The sequence below is a fragment of the Carcharodon carcharias genome, chromosome 12 (assembly GCF_017639515.1).
Source record: "Carcharodon carcharias isolate sCarCar2 chromosome 12, sCarCar2.pri, whole genome shotgun sequence".
Classification (NCBI taxonomy): Eukaryota; Metazoa; Chordata; class Chondrichthyes; order Lamniformes; family Lamnidae; genus Carcharodon; species Carcharodon carcharias.
Genome location: NC_054478.1, coordinates 103,280,098 through 103,298,450, shown reverse-complemented (window position 1 = coordinate 103,298,450; position 18,353 = coordinate 103,280,098). Strand labels below are relative to the sequence as shown.

At 43.1% G+C, this 18,353-nt stretch overlaps 1 protein-coding gene across 6 annotated transcripts in view; it reads right to left on the bottom strand.

Moving 5' to 3' along the window:
- Positions 1-18,353, bottom strand: part of slc39a10 (solute carrier family 39 member 10) — a 119,234-nt gene that overhangs the window by 30,489 nt on the left and 70,392 nt on the right. For all 6 annotated transcript variants that reach the window (XM_041200174.1, XM_041200175.1, XM_041200171.1 and 3 more), the window contains exons 7-8: positions 11,856-12,182; positions 10,615-10,695 (exon numbers count right to left, since the gene is read on the bottom strand). In XM_041200174.1, the coding sequence (XP_041056108.1) occupies positions 10,615-10,695; positions 11,856-12,182 (408 nt within the window). The remainder of the gene's footprint in view (positions 1-10,614; positions 10,696-11,855; positions 12,183-18,353) is intronic.

Sequence of the window (18,353 nt, the reverse complement as noted above, 5' to 3'; positions counted from 1 at the left end):
AGATTGGATGGACTAATACATTCATTTCAGTGCACTTGAACCAAACTAAATTAATATTCATATTTTCTAAACAATAGTTCACCATACAAAAAGCAAATATATTTAACAGCAGCTTTGAAGTCCTCAAATTGCTCGGGTTAATATATAGCTATGAAAGTATTTATTTTGGGATACATACTACAAATTTCTCAAAGACAATAAGAAAGATATTTTATGTATAATAAAGCCATCATTAATGTCTCCTCTGCAAAATGGCTTGGCTAAGCAATTAGAGCCTCTACATTACAAACTCTCATTGTAACACCTGTAATTGAAGACGACAAATCCTTACATCTAATTTTCCATAGATTCCTATGAGAATTTTAATTGATTGCCAGATCTTTCGTTTCAAATGAACATGGCCCTTTTTATTGATGCAAAATCCAGTTTATTAGCCTAACTACAAAGAGTCACATCATATTTGGAATATTACCATGATGGAACCACTAAATCATTTCATTCCCCCTCACCCATTAAGAGCGGAAGAAGAAAAGGAAACTCGTTTTCTTAAACAAATCCTATCGCCTCTACTGCAGTTTTATTCATCAAACATACTGCATAGACATTTCAGCATTATCCATGACAGGAGAAGGATATGCTAGACCAGCATTTTTAACATTAACATTCCATAAGTGAACGAGGGGGAAGCAGTGAAATATCCCAGAAACTTTGGGAAGCCAAATAGCAAGGTGCTATCAGCCAAAATAGCATAATGTAATAGGAGGGATAAAAGCTTTTGATAAAGATTAGCATGGCATCACATTAGCACTCTTCTAGTATCAATTCATGCCCTCAGCTGGGAGCATTTGAAGCATAACAACTGTGTGATCTGCAAATTTATTGATGTCCCTTGCTGAGCGCAAACCAAGCAATAGCAATGACCTCCACACCGAAACGGATGGCTCCTCTTGCATTATTAGGAAACCACTGGCACACTGCTAACACGAGTCATGCACTGAAAGGAAGTTTACCATCTATAGCAAAGAGCTAAATCAGCTGGCTGGGATGCCAATCAAGGGATAAAAACAAAAAACTGCGAATGCTGGAAATCCAATACAAAAACAGAATTACCTGGAAAAACTCAGTAGGTCTGGCAGCATCGGCGGAGAAGACCAAAGTTGACGTTTCAAGTCCTCATGACCCTTCAACAGAACTAAGTAAAAATAGGGAAGGGGGTGAAATATAAGCTGGTTTAAGGGAGGGTTGGGGGGAGAGTGTTGTTGGGACAAGCAAGCAGTGATAAGAGGAGATAACCAAAAGATGTCACAGACAAAAGAACAAAGAGGTGTTGAAGGTGGTGATATTATCTAAAAGAATGTGCTAATTAAGAGTGGAGAGTAGGACAAGCAAGATAGCTCTAGTGGGGATAGGGTGAAATAAACGATGGGTGGAATACATTTAAAAATAATGGAAATAGGTGGGAAAAGAAAAATCTATATAAATTATTGGAAAAAACAAAAACAAAAAATGCAGACTGGGTGACTGCTTTGCAGAACACCTTCGGGCTGTCCGCAAGCATTACCTAGACCTCCGTCGCTTGCCATTTTAACAATCCACCCTGCTCTCTTGCCCACATGTCTGTCCTTGGCTTGCTGCATTGTTCCAGTGAAGCTCAACGCAAACTGGATAACAACACCTCATCTTCCGACTAGGCAGTTTACAGCCTTCCGGACTGAATATTGAGTTCAACAACTTTAGATCTTGAACTCCCTCCTCCATCCCCAACCCCTTTCCGTTTCTTCCCCCTCTTTTTTTGTTTTTTCCAATAATTTATATAGATTTTTCTTTTCCCACCTATTTCCATTATTTTTAAATGTATTCCACCCATCGTTTATTTCACCCTAACCCCACTAGAGCTACCTTGCTTGTCCTGCTCTCCACTCTTAATTAGCACATTCTTTTAGATAATACCACCACCTTCAACACCTCTTTGTTCTTTTGTCTGTGACAGCTTTTGGTTATCTCCTCCTATCACTGCTTGCTTGTCCCAACAACACCACTCCCCCCTTAAACCAGCTTATATATCACCCCCTTCCCTATTTTTACTTAGTTCTGTTGAAGGGTCATGAGGACTCGAAACGTCAACTTTGCTCTTCTCCGCCAATGCTGCCAGACCTGCTGAGTTTTTCCAGGTATTTCTGTTTTTGTGTTGCCAATCAAGGGACCTAGTTAAGTCCTGGCAGGAAGGAGGAGGTGAGCCCTAGATGGCAGTGATCCAGATTTAATGTGGAACTAAAAGGAGCACTCCTGTCCCACATTCACTTGGATTGTGAAAATCTTTTTTTCCTTCCATAACCTTCAGCAGTCCCCTTTATAACCACTATTTAGGCTGTTGTAGAAACAAAAATTCGTTGGAGCTAGTGCAGTTCAAGCACTGACAGGTTTTTGCCCAATATGGCAGAAGGGTCTTGCAATAGGCACAGAACCATTCTTTTAAATGATCCAACACTGATCCTAGGCATCTAAGGATGCTTGAAAGCAGTGTGGCCCAATATGATGGCAGTCAGGCTGCCACTGGAAGGCCCCAGCACATATCAAGCCCTTAACTGCCTGTTCTTCGCTCAAAATATGTGGTGGGCAATCTAGTTTTCTCCTTGATTATTCTACCAATACTGCTAAGAGAGAACAAAATAAGCAAATTCCAGAGATCAAAGCAGAATTTTCAACAACTAACTTTTTTGAAAGTGCATACAAATCCCTTATATTTTGTTTAAAAGTAGCAGTGAAACAGATATTTTCAAGTCATATACATATAACAATTCTCTCTCCAATTACTTTCTACTAACTCACTGAATTTAGTCAATGGTTTAAAATGTTCAAAATTTTTGCAGAAACAACTTGTCCACCTAAAATACCTGACAACCCGCAAAAAACTGACAACTCCAAAAAATTCCTGTGTGTAGGCCAAATGTAACAAAAACAAGTAGTGACATAAACTCGCAAAGCAATGTGAAACATTACCAAACATTCCCATCACGGGTATTGCAGGAAAACTGAAAATACACAAAAATACGCTTTGCTGACGTGATTTCTGAACTTCAAAAAGGGGATGCAAACACTGCAGCCACAAGATTTATAATGCAAGGAAGTATTGAATCATCCAGAAAGACCACACCAACATTTTTTAAACTTTTTTAATGTTCTTAATTTTTTGAAGTTTATTTTTAGCACTGTCATTGGGCAGAATTGTCCCAGATTTGTGCTAAGTGTGGTAGCAGGTGGGAAAAAAACGACTTTTTATCCGCTGACCGCAATGCAATGGTGGCTTCTCGCACCATATTGTCTCAATCCCACCAAATGAATTATGCATTCCTGGGAAACATGGCATTTTGATGACAGGCAGGCTCTCATTCGCCCACCACGCCATCACTTTGCTGCTTGCTCACACTGGGCACTATATTTAAAGTGCAGCCATGTGCACACAACTGTTTCCAGCCCACGACATGGTCCCAAAAGGTAAAAAGACTGCAGGCCAGAAGTTTAATGAAGTGCCTCTTGAACACCTTTTTGATGCAATGGAGGCCTGCCATGATGTCCTCTACCCCCCCGCTCTGGCCGTAGAATGGAGAGCAACATCACCAACTCGGCTTGGGAGGTGGTGGCAGTGACGGTCAGTGCCACTGCCTGCAAAAGAGGACATCACCCAGTGCCGCCACAGGATGAATGATTTCCTCTGTTCTGCCAGGGTAAGTCACTCTTCTCATCATTCTCAACTCACGCACACACAAACCCATCACACATCCACAGGGATCTCACACCTCAAGGGACAACACTACTAACTCTCACACACACACCCTCATATCTTCCTCAGGCTCATATCCTCTGGAGCTCACATGCTCATCGCGTCCATGTCTCTGCTCACCACACAAACATTCCATGCAGTGCCACGTGTTTTGCTCACACTCTTCTTCATGCAGAAGCCTGCTCACGACAGCAGGGAGAGGCCCCAGACCGGGGGTGGAGTGGCCCACATTAGACCCCTCATCCACTTTGAGGAGCTTGCCACCACGCTGACTAGTGAGGATGTGGACCGTACCTGCAGTGACAGTGAGGTTGGTGGTGAACACCTTCATGAGGATTGTGCACATCATCCCCCTCAATGCAAATGTGAGACGTCTCTCCTGCTTTTGACTCTGCTGCCATGCACTAATTATCTCTACTTTGTTTCACAGGGAGCTCTGCCAAGCAACTGATACCATCATCCAGCCAGTCCCTCAGCTCCAGTCAAGAGGACTCCTCCTCCATCGAAGAGCTGGAAATAAGCAGCCTGGAAGACCCGTCACAGCGCTTACCGACACCCTCCGACAGCGGAAAGATACACACCTCAATGGGACCTAGATCTAGAGCAGGCTCAGGTTCACAATCTGGTCATCGTATGGGCATGTGTCCACAGCAGGAGGAGGCAGGTACGGCCGAGCTCTCTGGCACTCAGAGGACAACTGGGGAAGAGGCATCTGTGAGGTCCGAGTCAGATGACGAACCTCTGGATTTGGCCTTCCGATTCATCCTGGAGAGTCAGCAGAAGCTGTGGGAACATCACGCAGAGCTGTTGGAAGCTCTCAACAGTGTGGCAAGCGAGTAAGAGGGGTGCGTCCACCTGCTCTCTGATGAAGTGGTGCCCACATGTGCGTATATGGAGGTCTCCAGGGGGAGGATTGCAGATGCCATGGAGACACTGGTCCAAGAGAACGTTGAGATGTCTGCAGACCCGCTGTCCAACGTGGGAGCCATGGGTAAGTTCTTGCAGTGGTGGTGCAAAAGGGAAACAGGACACCATGATGTCCCCGCAAGGTCCTCCTTCCCCTCCATGAGTCAGGCCGGGACGCCCAGGCACCCGAAATGGGGAGTGGCAGCTGAACACGTCTTGGTCGTCCACTCAGGAATCTGAGAGGCTCTCCTCTCCCTCCAAATCCCCTCTGCCTGTGATCCCCTCAATCTCATCCTCTGTCATTGAAGAGGGAGCAGCTGGCCCACAGGAGGACAGGCAAAGCAAGCCGGGGTTCCCACATTTCAGGTGCAACAGGGCCAACCATTGCACAGGCTGTCTCCACCCCTGCTGCGGATGTCAGGGCAACAACTAGAAGTCTAAGGCATTGAAAAGTTAAGAAATTCTGATCAGTTGTTTGCACGGGTGAACACATTTTGTCACTTTACAATCTGGAAATATATACACTTTCACTGAATAATGTGTAATGATGTCTTTCAGCTTCACTGACAAGCTTCACAAGTCCTCCCACTGCACCCTCTCAGCTACTAGCAGTTCAGCTGCATGCAGCCAGCCCACGAGTGATTTTGGAGGGAGAAGTGAGTGTGTGTGGTAGGGCCTCTTGGCACCTCATGCAAGTACTCTTCCACACACGTAGATTGTTCCTGTATCACACTCATCTCAACGTCCTGAGCATTTTCAATGCTGCCTGCTGGGTTCACTTTCAGTTGACAATCTGAGCTGACGTGCATTTCTGCCCAACCACTGATCACACTCACCACAACACTCGTTATACTTTCATTTAGCCACATGGTAGTAATACAGTTTTTTTTCATTCCCCTGTCCTTTCCCCTCCCCCAATCACTCATTTGCTTTACCCCAATCAATGTCAACCCCCTGGCATCATCTTCCACCTCCCCTCCGTGACCTACCAGCCACAACCCTTTTCTTTCGGGGATGTCCAGGTGAATGTGCACATTTCCTTCCCTCCCGAAAATCCCAACCCCATCCACATTAACCTCCCCGACCTCTTCCTTCCCACCCCCAGGATCCGTGTCTGCCTTCGAGTTCCCACCAACCACCCTCACCATCCCTTCTATTGATACCGTCAAACCCTCACCCTCCCACCCTACCACCTTACTCTGCCCTTGGTCATTCTCACCATTCCCTCATTCCATGCTTACCCTCAGTTCGCTCCCCAGGAGGCAGCCTTGGACTTATCAGAGCCCTTGTACGTTCACCTGCATCCTCCCTCCCGGACTCCTTACCCCCCTTGGAATCCCTTCCTCCCCCAATCTTTCCTACCCCGTGCACTCCTTCCTCCCCCTGGACTCCCTCCCCTCTCCAAACTCCTTCCCCCCCAACCACAGCACTCCCCCCGGACTCCCTCCCCGCTTTGTACTCCTTCCCCTCTCCGACTTTCTTCCCTTACACCTTCCTCCCCAGTTGCTGTCTTCTCCCCGTTACCCTCTCCTCCTCCAAACCTCACCCCCCTGATAACTTTGCTTCCTCCAACCAACCTCACCCCTACCGATACCTTTGATCGCGATCCCTCCTCTGAACCTCAGCCCTCCTGCACACCTTTGTCCCCACCCCATCCCAACCTCACCACCCCTGAAACCTTTGCTACTCCCTCCCAACGTTAACCCCCCCCCCCCGATACCTCCTCCTCTCCCAGTTGATCTTAGACCTTCCTCTCCCACCCCCCCCATACATCTTCCTTGATGCGAGCAAGATCCTGGCATTAACACCTGGCTTCTGCACATCCCACTTGTCAAGACATGTTCCACACCGGCGTGTTTTCCACGGACGATCTAGCATGGGGGGGTGGGGGATGATTCCGGCGGACTGGCCTTATAATGGTATGTATATGTATTCCAACGAGGTTCCCAACGCCCGATGGCGGGAAATACATTCTGCCATCGACGGGTTGAGCAGATGATCGCAAACTGATTTTTGGCCTTCTCGCTCAGGACACTGAACACGCCCAATAACAACAGGCACAGAAAATTCCGCCCATTAGCTTATGATGCTGGTTTGAATCAAAGCCTATATTTAAAATACCATGGCATGATTAAAAATCCCTTGAAGTAGCGCAGTATGCTCTCCCTGGCATTGGTCATCCTTCAACTAACACCATCAGAAGCAGATTAATTGGTCACGTGCACAAAAGAAAGAAGTTCTCCCTCAAGTAGCTGCTAATCTCAAAAATGACGTCACTTCCACAAATAAGAAATGCTCTCAGGAGAGGAAGAGAAGGGATACTACAGGAGAAATAGTTACACCTGTATAAAGCAGGAATAATGCAAAAAAGAGGAAATGATTTAAAATTGTTTAAATCAAGATGGCAGTGGAGGAAAACTGGGTCCCAAAAGAAATGCAGGACTGAAAAGGTCACTAATGGTACACATGAATACATAAGTTCAGCTACAGAAGTGACACAAGGTTAACCAAAGGAGGGCAAAAACAGTCTTTTTTTTGGTTATATGTACAGGACATACCAACACCTACACTAACACTGGCTGGAAGACACATAAAACTGTTGCCATACCACTAGTGATTTGTGGAACCTACATGGTCTACTAAAGCTACATTGTACTAAACCCCATGATATCCATCGACTTGGTTTGACCTAAAGCTGAACTAAGACAGATTAACAGCAATTGCCTTTTGCACCAACTATACCCTTCACCGTAAGGTAAATAATATAGAAAGGAACAGAAACGTACAAAGGAGCAAAGATAAAGTAGGCAAAACTTTGGCAGATTGAGTTCAAAGTTTAAACTAAAGTTGTAACAAAAGGGGAAAATAGACATTTGGTAGTACAGAACTTGAGTATTGCTGAAAAGACAGACATGCTGTTGAAGGTTTTCGTCTTGCACTTATCAGGACAATTTGCAAGAATACCAATTCTAAAGGGAACAACAATTGAGAAGAGGTGCTGATTGGTTGGCAAGTGGACTGTTGATTGGTAGAGCTGTTGCCATAGAGAATGCACCAGGGAGCAATTAACTGCTAAGCTTTTGTTTAGACCATAAGGCATCGGAGCAGAAGTAGGCCATTCAGCCCATTGAGTCTGCCCTACCATCTAATGAGATCATGGCTGATTTGATTATCCTCAACTCCACTTTCCTGCCTTTTCTCCATTACCCTTGATTTCCTTGCTAATTAAAAATGTCTATCTCAGCCTTGATATATTTAACGACCCAGCCTCTACAGCCCTCTGCGGTAAAGAACACCACAGATTCACTACCCTCTGAGAGAAGAAATTCTTCCTTATTTTCATATTAAATGGGCACCCTCTTACTCTGAGATTATGCCCTCTGGTCCTAGACTCTCCCACAAGGGGAAACAACCTCTCAGCATCTACCCTGTCAAGCCCCTAAGAATCTTATATGTTTCAATAAGGTCACCTTTCATTTTTCTAAACTCCAATGAGTACAGGCCCAACATACTCAACCCCTCCTCATATGAAAATCGCTCCATACCCGGGATCAACCTAGTGAACCTTCTCTGGACTGCCTGCAATGCCAGATAAGGGGACCAAACTTTTCACAGTATTCTATGTGTGGTCTAACTAGTGTCTTGTATAGTTTTAGCAAGACTTCCTTATTTTTATTCTTCAGTCCCTTTGAAATAAAGGCCAACATTCCATTTGCCTTCCCTATTACCTGCTGAACTTGTATGCTAGCTTTTTGTGATTCATGCATGAGGATCCCCAAATCCCTCTGTGCTGCAGCTTTCTGCAGTCTTTCTCCATTTAAATATTCAGCTCCTTTATTCTTCCTGCCAAAGTATACAATCTCACATTTTCCCACATTATATTCCATCTGCCAAATTTTTGCCCACTCACTCAACCTGTCTATAGACTCTTTGTGTCATCCTCAGCACTTGCCTTCCCACCTATTTTTGTGTCATCCGCAAACTTGCTGATAGTACATTCATTTCCCTCATCCAAGTCATTAATATATATTGTAAATAATTGTGGTCCCAGCACTGACCCCTGTGGCACTCCACTAGTTACAGATTGCCACCCAGGAAATACCCTGCTTATCCCAAATCTCTATCATCTATTAGTTAGCCAATCCTCTATCCATGTTAATATACTACCCCCAACACCATGGGCTTTATCTTATTATGTAGCCAATCAAGGAATAAGGAACACCAGCCAAGGTAGATGATTTATCTTTTTTTTTTACTTAATGATCTATCAGTGCACTATAACAACCTGACAAACTAGTACAAGTTCTGGGAGCCAGGGTAGAGATTTGCACATGAGTTATGACATCTGATGTCAGGACTGATCTACCAAGGGTTTGGCTATGTGCTCTAGTTCAATCTACATTGTGATCTATGGCAAATGTTGACTATTGCTCCATGTGGCAGTTTTGCCTAGGACTTCAAAAAGCTCACGAGGCAGCTGTGTGACAGATTAAAGTCCCTCTCTGCAAGGGCGGTAGCAGCGTAGGATGGAACAATCATCCAGTTTATCTAAGAGTCCTAGAATCAAGAGCCAAGATAAACAAAACTCTCCTTTGCTGGGTTCCAGACTACACACTGGAAACAAAATTAAGTTCTAAGTTGAGAGAGGATGGATAAAATGCTGTGACAATTTCTTGCTCCATATTATTTTGGAATCATAGAAATCTTCTACCATGGAACACAGCTGGTGAAGAATTGAAAGCTGCAGGATGAAGATTCAACACAGAGAGTTGATTCACTTGATTATGTTGGTGGAGCGATCAGGAAAGCCTTCCCTCAAGAAAGTAAATTAACTTTGCTAAAATCCATAAAACAGCAAATTGCACATAGTCTAAGAAAGGAATTAACATGACATCTTAGATGAAGTTGATCTTCCAAACTAAATGAATGGTAGATGTGGCACATGGAAAAAAAAATCCAGGAGAAAATCAACAGCTCCAAAAATAAATCACACCTTAAAACTTAAGTGCGAGGAAGCCTAAAATTCATCCCCATGTAGGCTTTAGTGTATCTAAAAGATACTTTTCCAATCTGTTACGAATGACAAAACCCCAAACAATGAGATCGGCCACATCTAAGTGCCTCAGCCAAAAGTAGCAATAAAAGCAGCTGCCACCTATTACGAGCCAAGGTGAGAGTAGTCTAAAATGAGTTTATTAAGGGAATGAGTTACTACTAAAATTGGCACCGGTTTGAAAGTGGGAGAACTTTCTAAATTCAATAATGAACATAAATCTCAAAAGAAAATTCAACAATTGCTATGAATTATATATTTACAACATAAGGAGGCTATTCATCTCATTGTGTCTTTGCTTGCTCTTTGTCAGAGACATCAAAAACTAAATCACACTTCTCCACACTAGCCCCATCAGCATCTGTTTCAAGTATCTATTCAATTCTCTCTTATACATTGCAATGGCTGCTGCTTCACAATCCTTGTGGCATAGGATTCCATGCTCCAACTACAATTTGCATAAAAGGAAATTTTATGATTTTAAATTAATGACCTGCTTGTCACTGATTCCTCATCAAAGAAAACAGTACTTACCAATTCACTATAAAAGCCCTTGGTAATTTTAAAAACCTCTATTAAACAACCTCTTGAATAATCCTATTTTCTAGTCTTAACTATATTTTCCTATCCATGGCAACATTCTTGTGAATCTAATGTGTGATCTCTACAGTTTTAATGTCCTTCCCATAACAGGACACTCAAAATTGCCGCCTTACATTTCTAGCGATCTCAAACTTTGTTTCTTCTGGTCCTTCTATTGATATTAGATATGTAAATTTTGGCAGCTAAAATGGTTTCTCCATCCGAAAAGGTCACTGAAGTGCTTAATCCTAGTTTTTACAATTCATTCTAATGGAAATCACAAAAAACATACCTAGCTCATGAGGAAGTTCATGGCAAAACACAGCAATGGAAGTGCTCAGCCCCCCTGTGAGGGAAGCACTGAAAGAAGCTCCTAAAAAGGAAAAAAAGAGTTTGTTACAGCAATCTGCATATGCCAGCCAGAATTAGAGAAATTATAGTTACAATACAAAATACAATACAAAAATATATTAACATTTCTGAAGTGTAAAATCAACTTGCTTTCGCAACTTTATTGGCTGTAAAGTGCTTTAGGACCTCTGGAGGTTGTGAAAAGTGCTGTATGAAATTCAAATTTTTCTATTTTAGTTTGAAATTTACAGTACAGTAAGAAGTATTGCTGCAATTATCAGTGTCATTTTGAGATTTTAAGATTAATTCTGACCTGCAAGGCATGCAATTTGTGCAATGTAAAGGGATTGTTCAAAAGATAATATTGCTCATCCACACATACATTTATATATACTTCATAACACCACCCCATTTTACAAAATGCAACACTTTTGATCAAACTTCCATAAACCTACTATACTGCAGCAGAAAGATTATGTTGTTCTTTAGCAAGGGGTTTTTAAAATTAGTTTCTTTGGTAACTCAGATAATATATGCGGGAAATGATTTAAAGTTCCACACATCTCCCAGGCTCTTTTATGCAATACATATGTCATTCAAAATATAGTGGAAATGTTTATATTCTGGTAACTTCAGGTACATATAATTGGCTTTCAAGTCAAATTTATCCTAGTTTATATATTCAAATTTGCCTACCCTCATTAGAGAGTTTCAGCAGTTTGGAAGTTGAGCCCAGTAAGAAATCTGGTCCTGTCTCCCAAAGATAAGCTTGCTATGCAAATACAGTGTTGTGGCAACAGTTATCCGCAGGTCAGAATATTGCACCATTTTGCTTGTAAGCAGGTTCTCAAAGAGAAGGGGTTTAATTTTATATTAAAAACAGGTTTTGAAATAGAACATATATCTGCAAAGCCAACAAAGGAATTCAGTATCCAAAATTTTGTTACCAAATAACCTAATATTTTTAGAATAACATTTCCCAAGTATCCAGATTAGAATTTAAGAACGTCACTACAAACAAACAATCTATAAAGAATTGCAAGTTTCAGTCAATCGTAATTCAAATATCTAATGTTCACATTTAATGATTAAAGGAGCAAGTTTTGTTAAGTGCACAACTTCTAGGACACCGCTAAAGCAATCACGTGTTTTTGTACATTGGAACTGGTTTTATTTTCTTACCTATCGCCAGGCCATCACTGAAGTTATGCATGCCATCTCCCATGATAACCATCCAAGCAATATTCGCTATTCCAGCATCTTGCATCTCTTTATTAGAATGGCAGTGACCATGAGAATGATGCGAATGGTTTGAATGATGCTTTTTAGGTATGGTTTTAACTTCATAGTTTTCAGCACAATAATCAATTTCACTATGTGAGTCATGAATGTAAACAGACTTTAAATCAGGGGCAACAGATATCTTTGATGGGGATCCTAGGGTGCCATCAAGGTCAGTAACCTGGGTTATGTCATGTTGTTCACCAAAACCATCCTGTTGGTCTGTTCCTGAAACCAGAAATAATTTATTATTGCAGTGCAATTGAGAATTTGAACTTGTTGCTACCTAAATGATTAAATCATTATTTTATTCATAAATAGTTCCATACAAAGCTTCTTTCACAAAGTTTTTCAATATTATCTGTGAATGTGACGATGCCTTCCATCGGTTTCCTGGCCCTAATTATCTTCTTTGCACCATGAATGTCTAATCTCTCCACCATTTTCAGCCCCCACCAGGACAGTCTGAGGGCTCTCTGCATCTTCCTCAAACAGAGGACTAATTCCCATTCACCACCAGTCCACCACAGTTCTCTGTCTGGCTTAATTTGTTCTCACACATTGAATAATTTTCCTTTAACTAAAATCACTTACTCCAAATAAATGGCTTTGCTAAGGGAACCTGTGTGTCTGTCTTTTCATGGGACATGTGGATGTTCTCCATTCCGGTCCTAGTCAGGCTCCTTCCTCACCTCTTTTTCTGGTACACTGATGATTGTATTGATGCCATTTCCTGTTCTAGACCTGAACTTCCCTTGCCTTTATGCGATCCAACTCTTCCTTTCCTCAACTTCTCCATTTCAATTCACTATAAGTCCACTGACTCCCACAGCTTTCTTGACTACACTTCCTGAGACCTCGCTACCTATAAGAACTAGGAGCAGGAGTAGGCCACCCTGCCCTTCGAACCTCATCCGCCATTCAATAAGATCATGGCTGATCTGATTGTAACCTTCTGCGTGCCCCCATTAAACCCTTCACCCCCTTGCTCATCAAGAATATATCTACCTCTGCCTTGAAAGCAAAGACCCTCTTCCTAAAAGGCAGTGGAAGCAAAGTTCCAAAGGCTCACTACCCTCAGAGAAAAATTCTTCTCATCTCTGTCTTAAATGGGCGACACATTTTTAAACACCGACCCCTAGTTCTAGATTCTCCCACAAGTGCAAACTTCCTTTCCACATCAAACCTGTCAAGACCCCTCAGGATCTTAAAGGTTTCAATCAAGTCACCTCTTACTCTTCTAATCTTCAGTGGATACAAGCCTAACCTGCTCAATCTTTCTCATAAAATAACCTGCCCATTCCTGGTATTAGTTTAGTAAACCTTCTCTGAACTGCTTCTACTGCATTTACACCCTTCCTTAAATAAGAAGACCAATACTGTACACAGTATTCCAGGTGTGGTCTCATCAGTATCCTGTACAACTGAAGCATAACTTCCCTACTTTTGTATTCAATTCCCCTCACAATAAATGATAACATTCCATTAGCTTTCCTAATTACTTGCTGTACCTGCAGCCTAGTCTTTTGCGATTCATGCACTAGGACACCCAGATCCCTCTGAACCTCACAGCTCTGCAATTTCTCACCATTTAGATATACTTCTTTTTTATTCTTCCTGCCAAAATGGACAATTTCAAATTTGCCCACATTATAACTCCATTTGCCAGATCTTTGCCCACTTAGTTAACCGATGTCCTCTTCACAACTTACTTCTCTACCTATCTTTGTATCATCAACAAATTTAGAAGAATAGCTTCAATCCCTTCATCCAAGTCATTTATATAAATTGCAAAAAGTTGGGAGGCCCAGCACTGATCCCTGTGGCTCACTATTAGTTACATCCCATCAACCAGAAAAATACCTATTTGTGGCTACCATTAGTTTCTTGTTAGTTAGCCAATCTTCTATCCATGCCAATATATTTTACCACCTACACCATGAGCTTTTATTTTCCGAAATAACCTTTATTATGGACTCTATTCCATTCTTCAAGTTTCTCCATCTCCATTGCATCTATTTTGACAATGCCACCTACCATATTGGCTCTGCCAATATGCCTTCTTTTTTTCTCAAAGCTTCCCCCCACACCAAGTGATTGACAGGCCTCTTTACGCTGTCTGTTCCATCTTCTGCACTTCTCTCTCACCTCTTCTCCCCACTCCTCCCACAACCACAATACAACTCAACACAAAAGCATAAGAATTGCAAGGAGTAGGCCATTTGGCCCTTCAAGCCAGTTTTGCCATTCAATAAGATCATGGCTGACCTAATTGTGGCCTCAATGCCCCTTTCCTGTCTGTACACCACCACCCCCCCAACCCCCCACCTTCAATAACTCTTGACTCTCTCGCTGATCAAAGGGCCAACTTTCTTAGCCTTGAATATATTCAATTACCCTATCTCACTGCTCTCCGGGGATGAGAATTCCACAGACTAACGACCCTTAGAAAAAATTTCTCTTTATCTCAATCTTAAATGGGAGACCCCTCATTTTTAAACTGTGCCCCCTGGTTCTAGTCTCCCCATTAGGGAAACATCCTCCCAGCATCTGTCCGCAAGCGTGACCCAGACCTTCCTGTCACTTGCCATTTCAATACACCACCCTTCTCTCATGACATGTCCATCCTTGCCCTGCTGCAATGTTCTAGTGAAGCTCAACGCAAACTGGAGGAATAACACCTCATCTTCTGATTAGGCACTTTACAGCCTTTCAGACTTAACACCGAGTTCAACACCTTCAGATCATGAACTCTCTCCTCCATCCTCACTCTTTTTTCAAATATTTTTCCATTTATATATATATTTTTTCCCACCTATTTCTATTATTTTTAAAATTTATTTCCATTCATTGTTTTATCCCCACCTTTTAGCTTATTTTGATCTTTTCTACCACACCATCCCCTCCCACCACCCCACCCCCACTTGCTTATCCTACTTTCTACTTTTAATGTCACCATTAGCACCTCCTTTAGCCAGTATCAACACCCCTTCGACCTTTTGTTTATGACATCTTTCGCAATCTCTCCTTTGCCTCCACCTATCGCTGGCCTTCTACCAAGCTTCACCTGTCCCACCCCCCTTAAACAGTATATATTTCACCACATTTGACTTCTCCTTAGTTCTGGAGGACAGTCATACAGACTCAAAACATTAACTCTGTCTTTCTCTCCACAGATGCTGTCAGACCTGCTGAGTTTTTCCAGCAATTTTTGTTTTTGTTTCAGATTTCCAGCATCCACAGTATTTTGCTTTTATCCCCACTTCTAACCTTATGATGGAAGGAAGGTCATTGATGAAGCAGCTGAAGATGGTTGGGCTTGGGACACCACCCTGAGGAACTCCTGCAGTGGTGATATCCTAGAACTGAGATGAATGACCTCCTCAACCACAACCATCTTCCTTTGTGCTAGGTATGACTCCAACCAGCAGAGAGTTTTCTGTCTGATTTCCATTGACTCCAGTTTTGCTCGGGCTCCTTGATGCCAAACTCGGTCAATTGCTGCCTTGATGTCAAGGGCAGTCACTCTCACCTCACCTCTGGATTTTGTCTACGTTTGAACCAAGGCTGTAATGAGATCAGAAGCTGAGTGACCCTGGCGGAACCCAAACTGAGCATCAGTGAGCAGGTTATTGCTTAGCAGGTGCCGTTTGATAGTGCTGTTGATGACCTTTTCCATCATTACTGATGATTGAGAGTAGACTGATGGGGCGTAATTGGCCGGGTTGGATTTGTCCTGCTTTTTGTGTACAGTACAAAGCTGGGCAATTTTACACATTGCTGGGTAGATGCCAGTTTTGCAGCTGTATTAGAACACTTGGCTAGGGATGGGACAAGTTCTGGAGCACAAGTCTTCAATAGTATTGCTGGAATATTGTCAGGGTCCAAAGCCTTTGCAGTATTAAGTGCCTTTAGCTGTTTCTTGATATCACGTGGCGTGAACCTAATTGATTGAAGGCTGGCATCTGTGATGCTGGGGACCTCTGGGTGAGGCCAAGATGGATGATCCACCTGGCACCTATGGCTGAAGATCATAGCAAATACTGCAGCCTTATTGTCTGCACTGGTTTGCTGGGCTCCTCCATCATCAAGGATGGGAATATCTGTGGAGCTTCCTCCTCCTTCAGCGAGTTGTTTAATTGTCCACCATCATTTATGATCAGATCCGTTGGTTGTGGAATCACTTAGCTTTGTCTATCACTTGCATGCCAAACAACATAAGCAGCAAGTAGTCCTGTGTTGTAGCTTCACCAGGTAGACAGCTCATTTTTAGGTGTGCCTGGTGCTGCTCCTGACATTCCCTCCTGCACTCTTCATTGAACCAGGATTGATCCCCTAGCTTGGTGGTAACAGTAGAGTGGGGGATATGCCAGGCTATGAGGTTACAGTTGTGGTTAAGTACAATTCTGCTGCTGCTGCTGATGGCCCACAATGCCTCATGGATGCCCAGTCTTGAGTTGCTAGAACTGTTTGAAATCTATCCCATTTAGTACGGTGGTAGTGCCACACAACATGATGGAGAGTATCCACAATGTGAAGATAGAACTTTGCCTCCACAAGGACAGTGCGGTGGTCACTCCCGCTGATACATGGACAGATGCATCAGCGGTAGGCAGGTTGGTGAGGATGAGGTCAAGTATGTTTTTCCCTCTTGTTGGTTCCCTCACCACCTGCTGCACCACCCAGTCTAGCAGTCCTTTAGGACTTGGCTAGCTCGGTCTGTGGTGGTGCTACCGTGCCACTCTTGGTGATGGACATTGAAGTCCCCTGCCCAGAGTACATTCTCATCTTTGTCACCTTTAGTGCTTCCTCCACGTTGTGTTCAGCATAGAGTACTGAGGGGGTTGGTATGTGGTAATCAGCAGGAGAGTTCCTTACCCATGTTAAGCTGATGCCATGAGACTTCATGGGGGTTAGAGTTGATGTTGAGGACTCTCAGAGCGACTCCCTCCCGACTGTATACCACTGTGCCCTGTGACACTGCTGGGTCTGTCCTGCTGGTGGGACAGGATATACCCAGGGATGGCAATGATGGTGTCTGAGACATGATCTTGTCAGGTGTGATTCTGTGTTGCTTGACTAGTGCATGAGACAACTCTCCCAATTTTGTCACAAGCCTCCAGGTGTTAGTAAGGAGGACTTTGCAAGGTCGACAGGGCTGGGTTTGCTATTGTCGTTTCCGATGCCTAGGTCGATGCCGGCTGATCCGTCCGGTTTCATTCCTTTTTATTGACTTTGTAGTGGTTTGATACAACCGAGTAGCTTGCTAGGCCATTTCAGAGGGCATTTACGAGTCAATCATATGTAGGCCAGACCAGGTAAGGATGGCAGATTTCCTTTCTTAAAGGACATTAGTGAACCAGGTGGGTTTTTATGACAATCGACAATGGTTTCATGGTCATCAATCAACTTTTAATTCCAGATTTTTATTGAATTCAAATTCCACCATCTGCCATGATGGGATTAGAACCTGGGTTCTCATAGAATTACTCTGGGTCTCTGGATTACCAGTACAGTGACATTACTACTACGCCACTGCCTCCTTTCTTTTAGGAAATCCAATAATTTCTTGGAGAAAGCATTTCTCTTTGTAAAATGGTCTGATAATTGGTGACTTGTGCCAACCCATTATATTTTAGGAATTTCTTTTCTTTCCAACACTTCCTTTATACTAGCAAGGTCAATACTCACCTTTTTTCTCAGTGATACTCTACCCCAAAGAGAATGGTTATCCACATAGCATTCCAAGGGCAAATTTTTCTCAGAATACCCCTTGAAGAGGATTTACACTTATCTTCACTTTCCAACCCATCAACTTTTGTATTCAATGTATTATGCTCCACCATTCCGCCACCTCCAGCTTGATACCATTGCCAAACATATCTTCACTTCCTCTCCACTTTCAGCCTTCCAAAGGGATGGGCCGTTTTCCTCTGCAGCACCCTGGTCCACTCAAATATCCCAACACACTCTCCTCTTCCCACAGTAACTTCCCATGCAAGTGCAGGAGATCCAACACATGCCCTCTTACTCCCTCCCTACTCATCGTCCAAGGTTCCAAACACTTCTTTGAAACAGCGATTTACTCACACTTTGTTCCATTTCATAAATAGTAATCGCCGCTCACAATGTGGTCTCCTCAACTGGTGGGACCAAAAGCAGACTGGGTGACCTGTCTGCAAGTTTGACCCTGAGCTTTTGGTCACCCGTCACTTTGATTCACCACTCCACTCTCATTCTGACCTTTCTGTCTTTGACTCCTTGCACCATTCTAATTATTCTTAACATTTCATCTTCTGACTAGGCACTTTGAGGTCTTCTTGTCGCACCGAGTTCAAAAGCTTCAGATCATAACTTTTGCCCCCTTTTCCACGTTTGCTGTTATTTTGTCCTTGGACA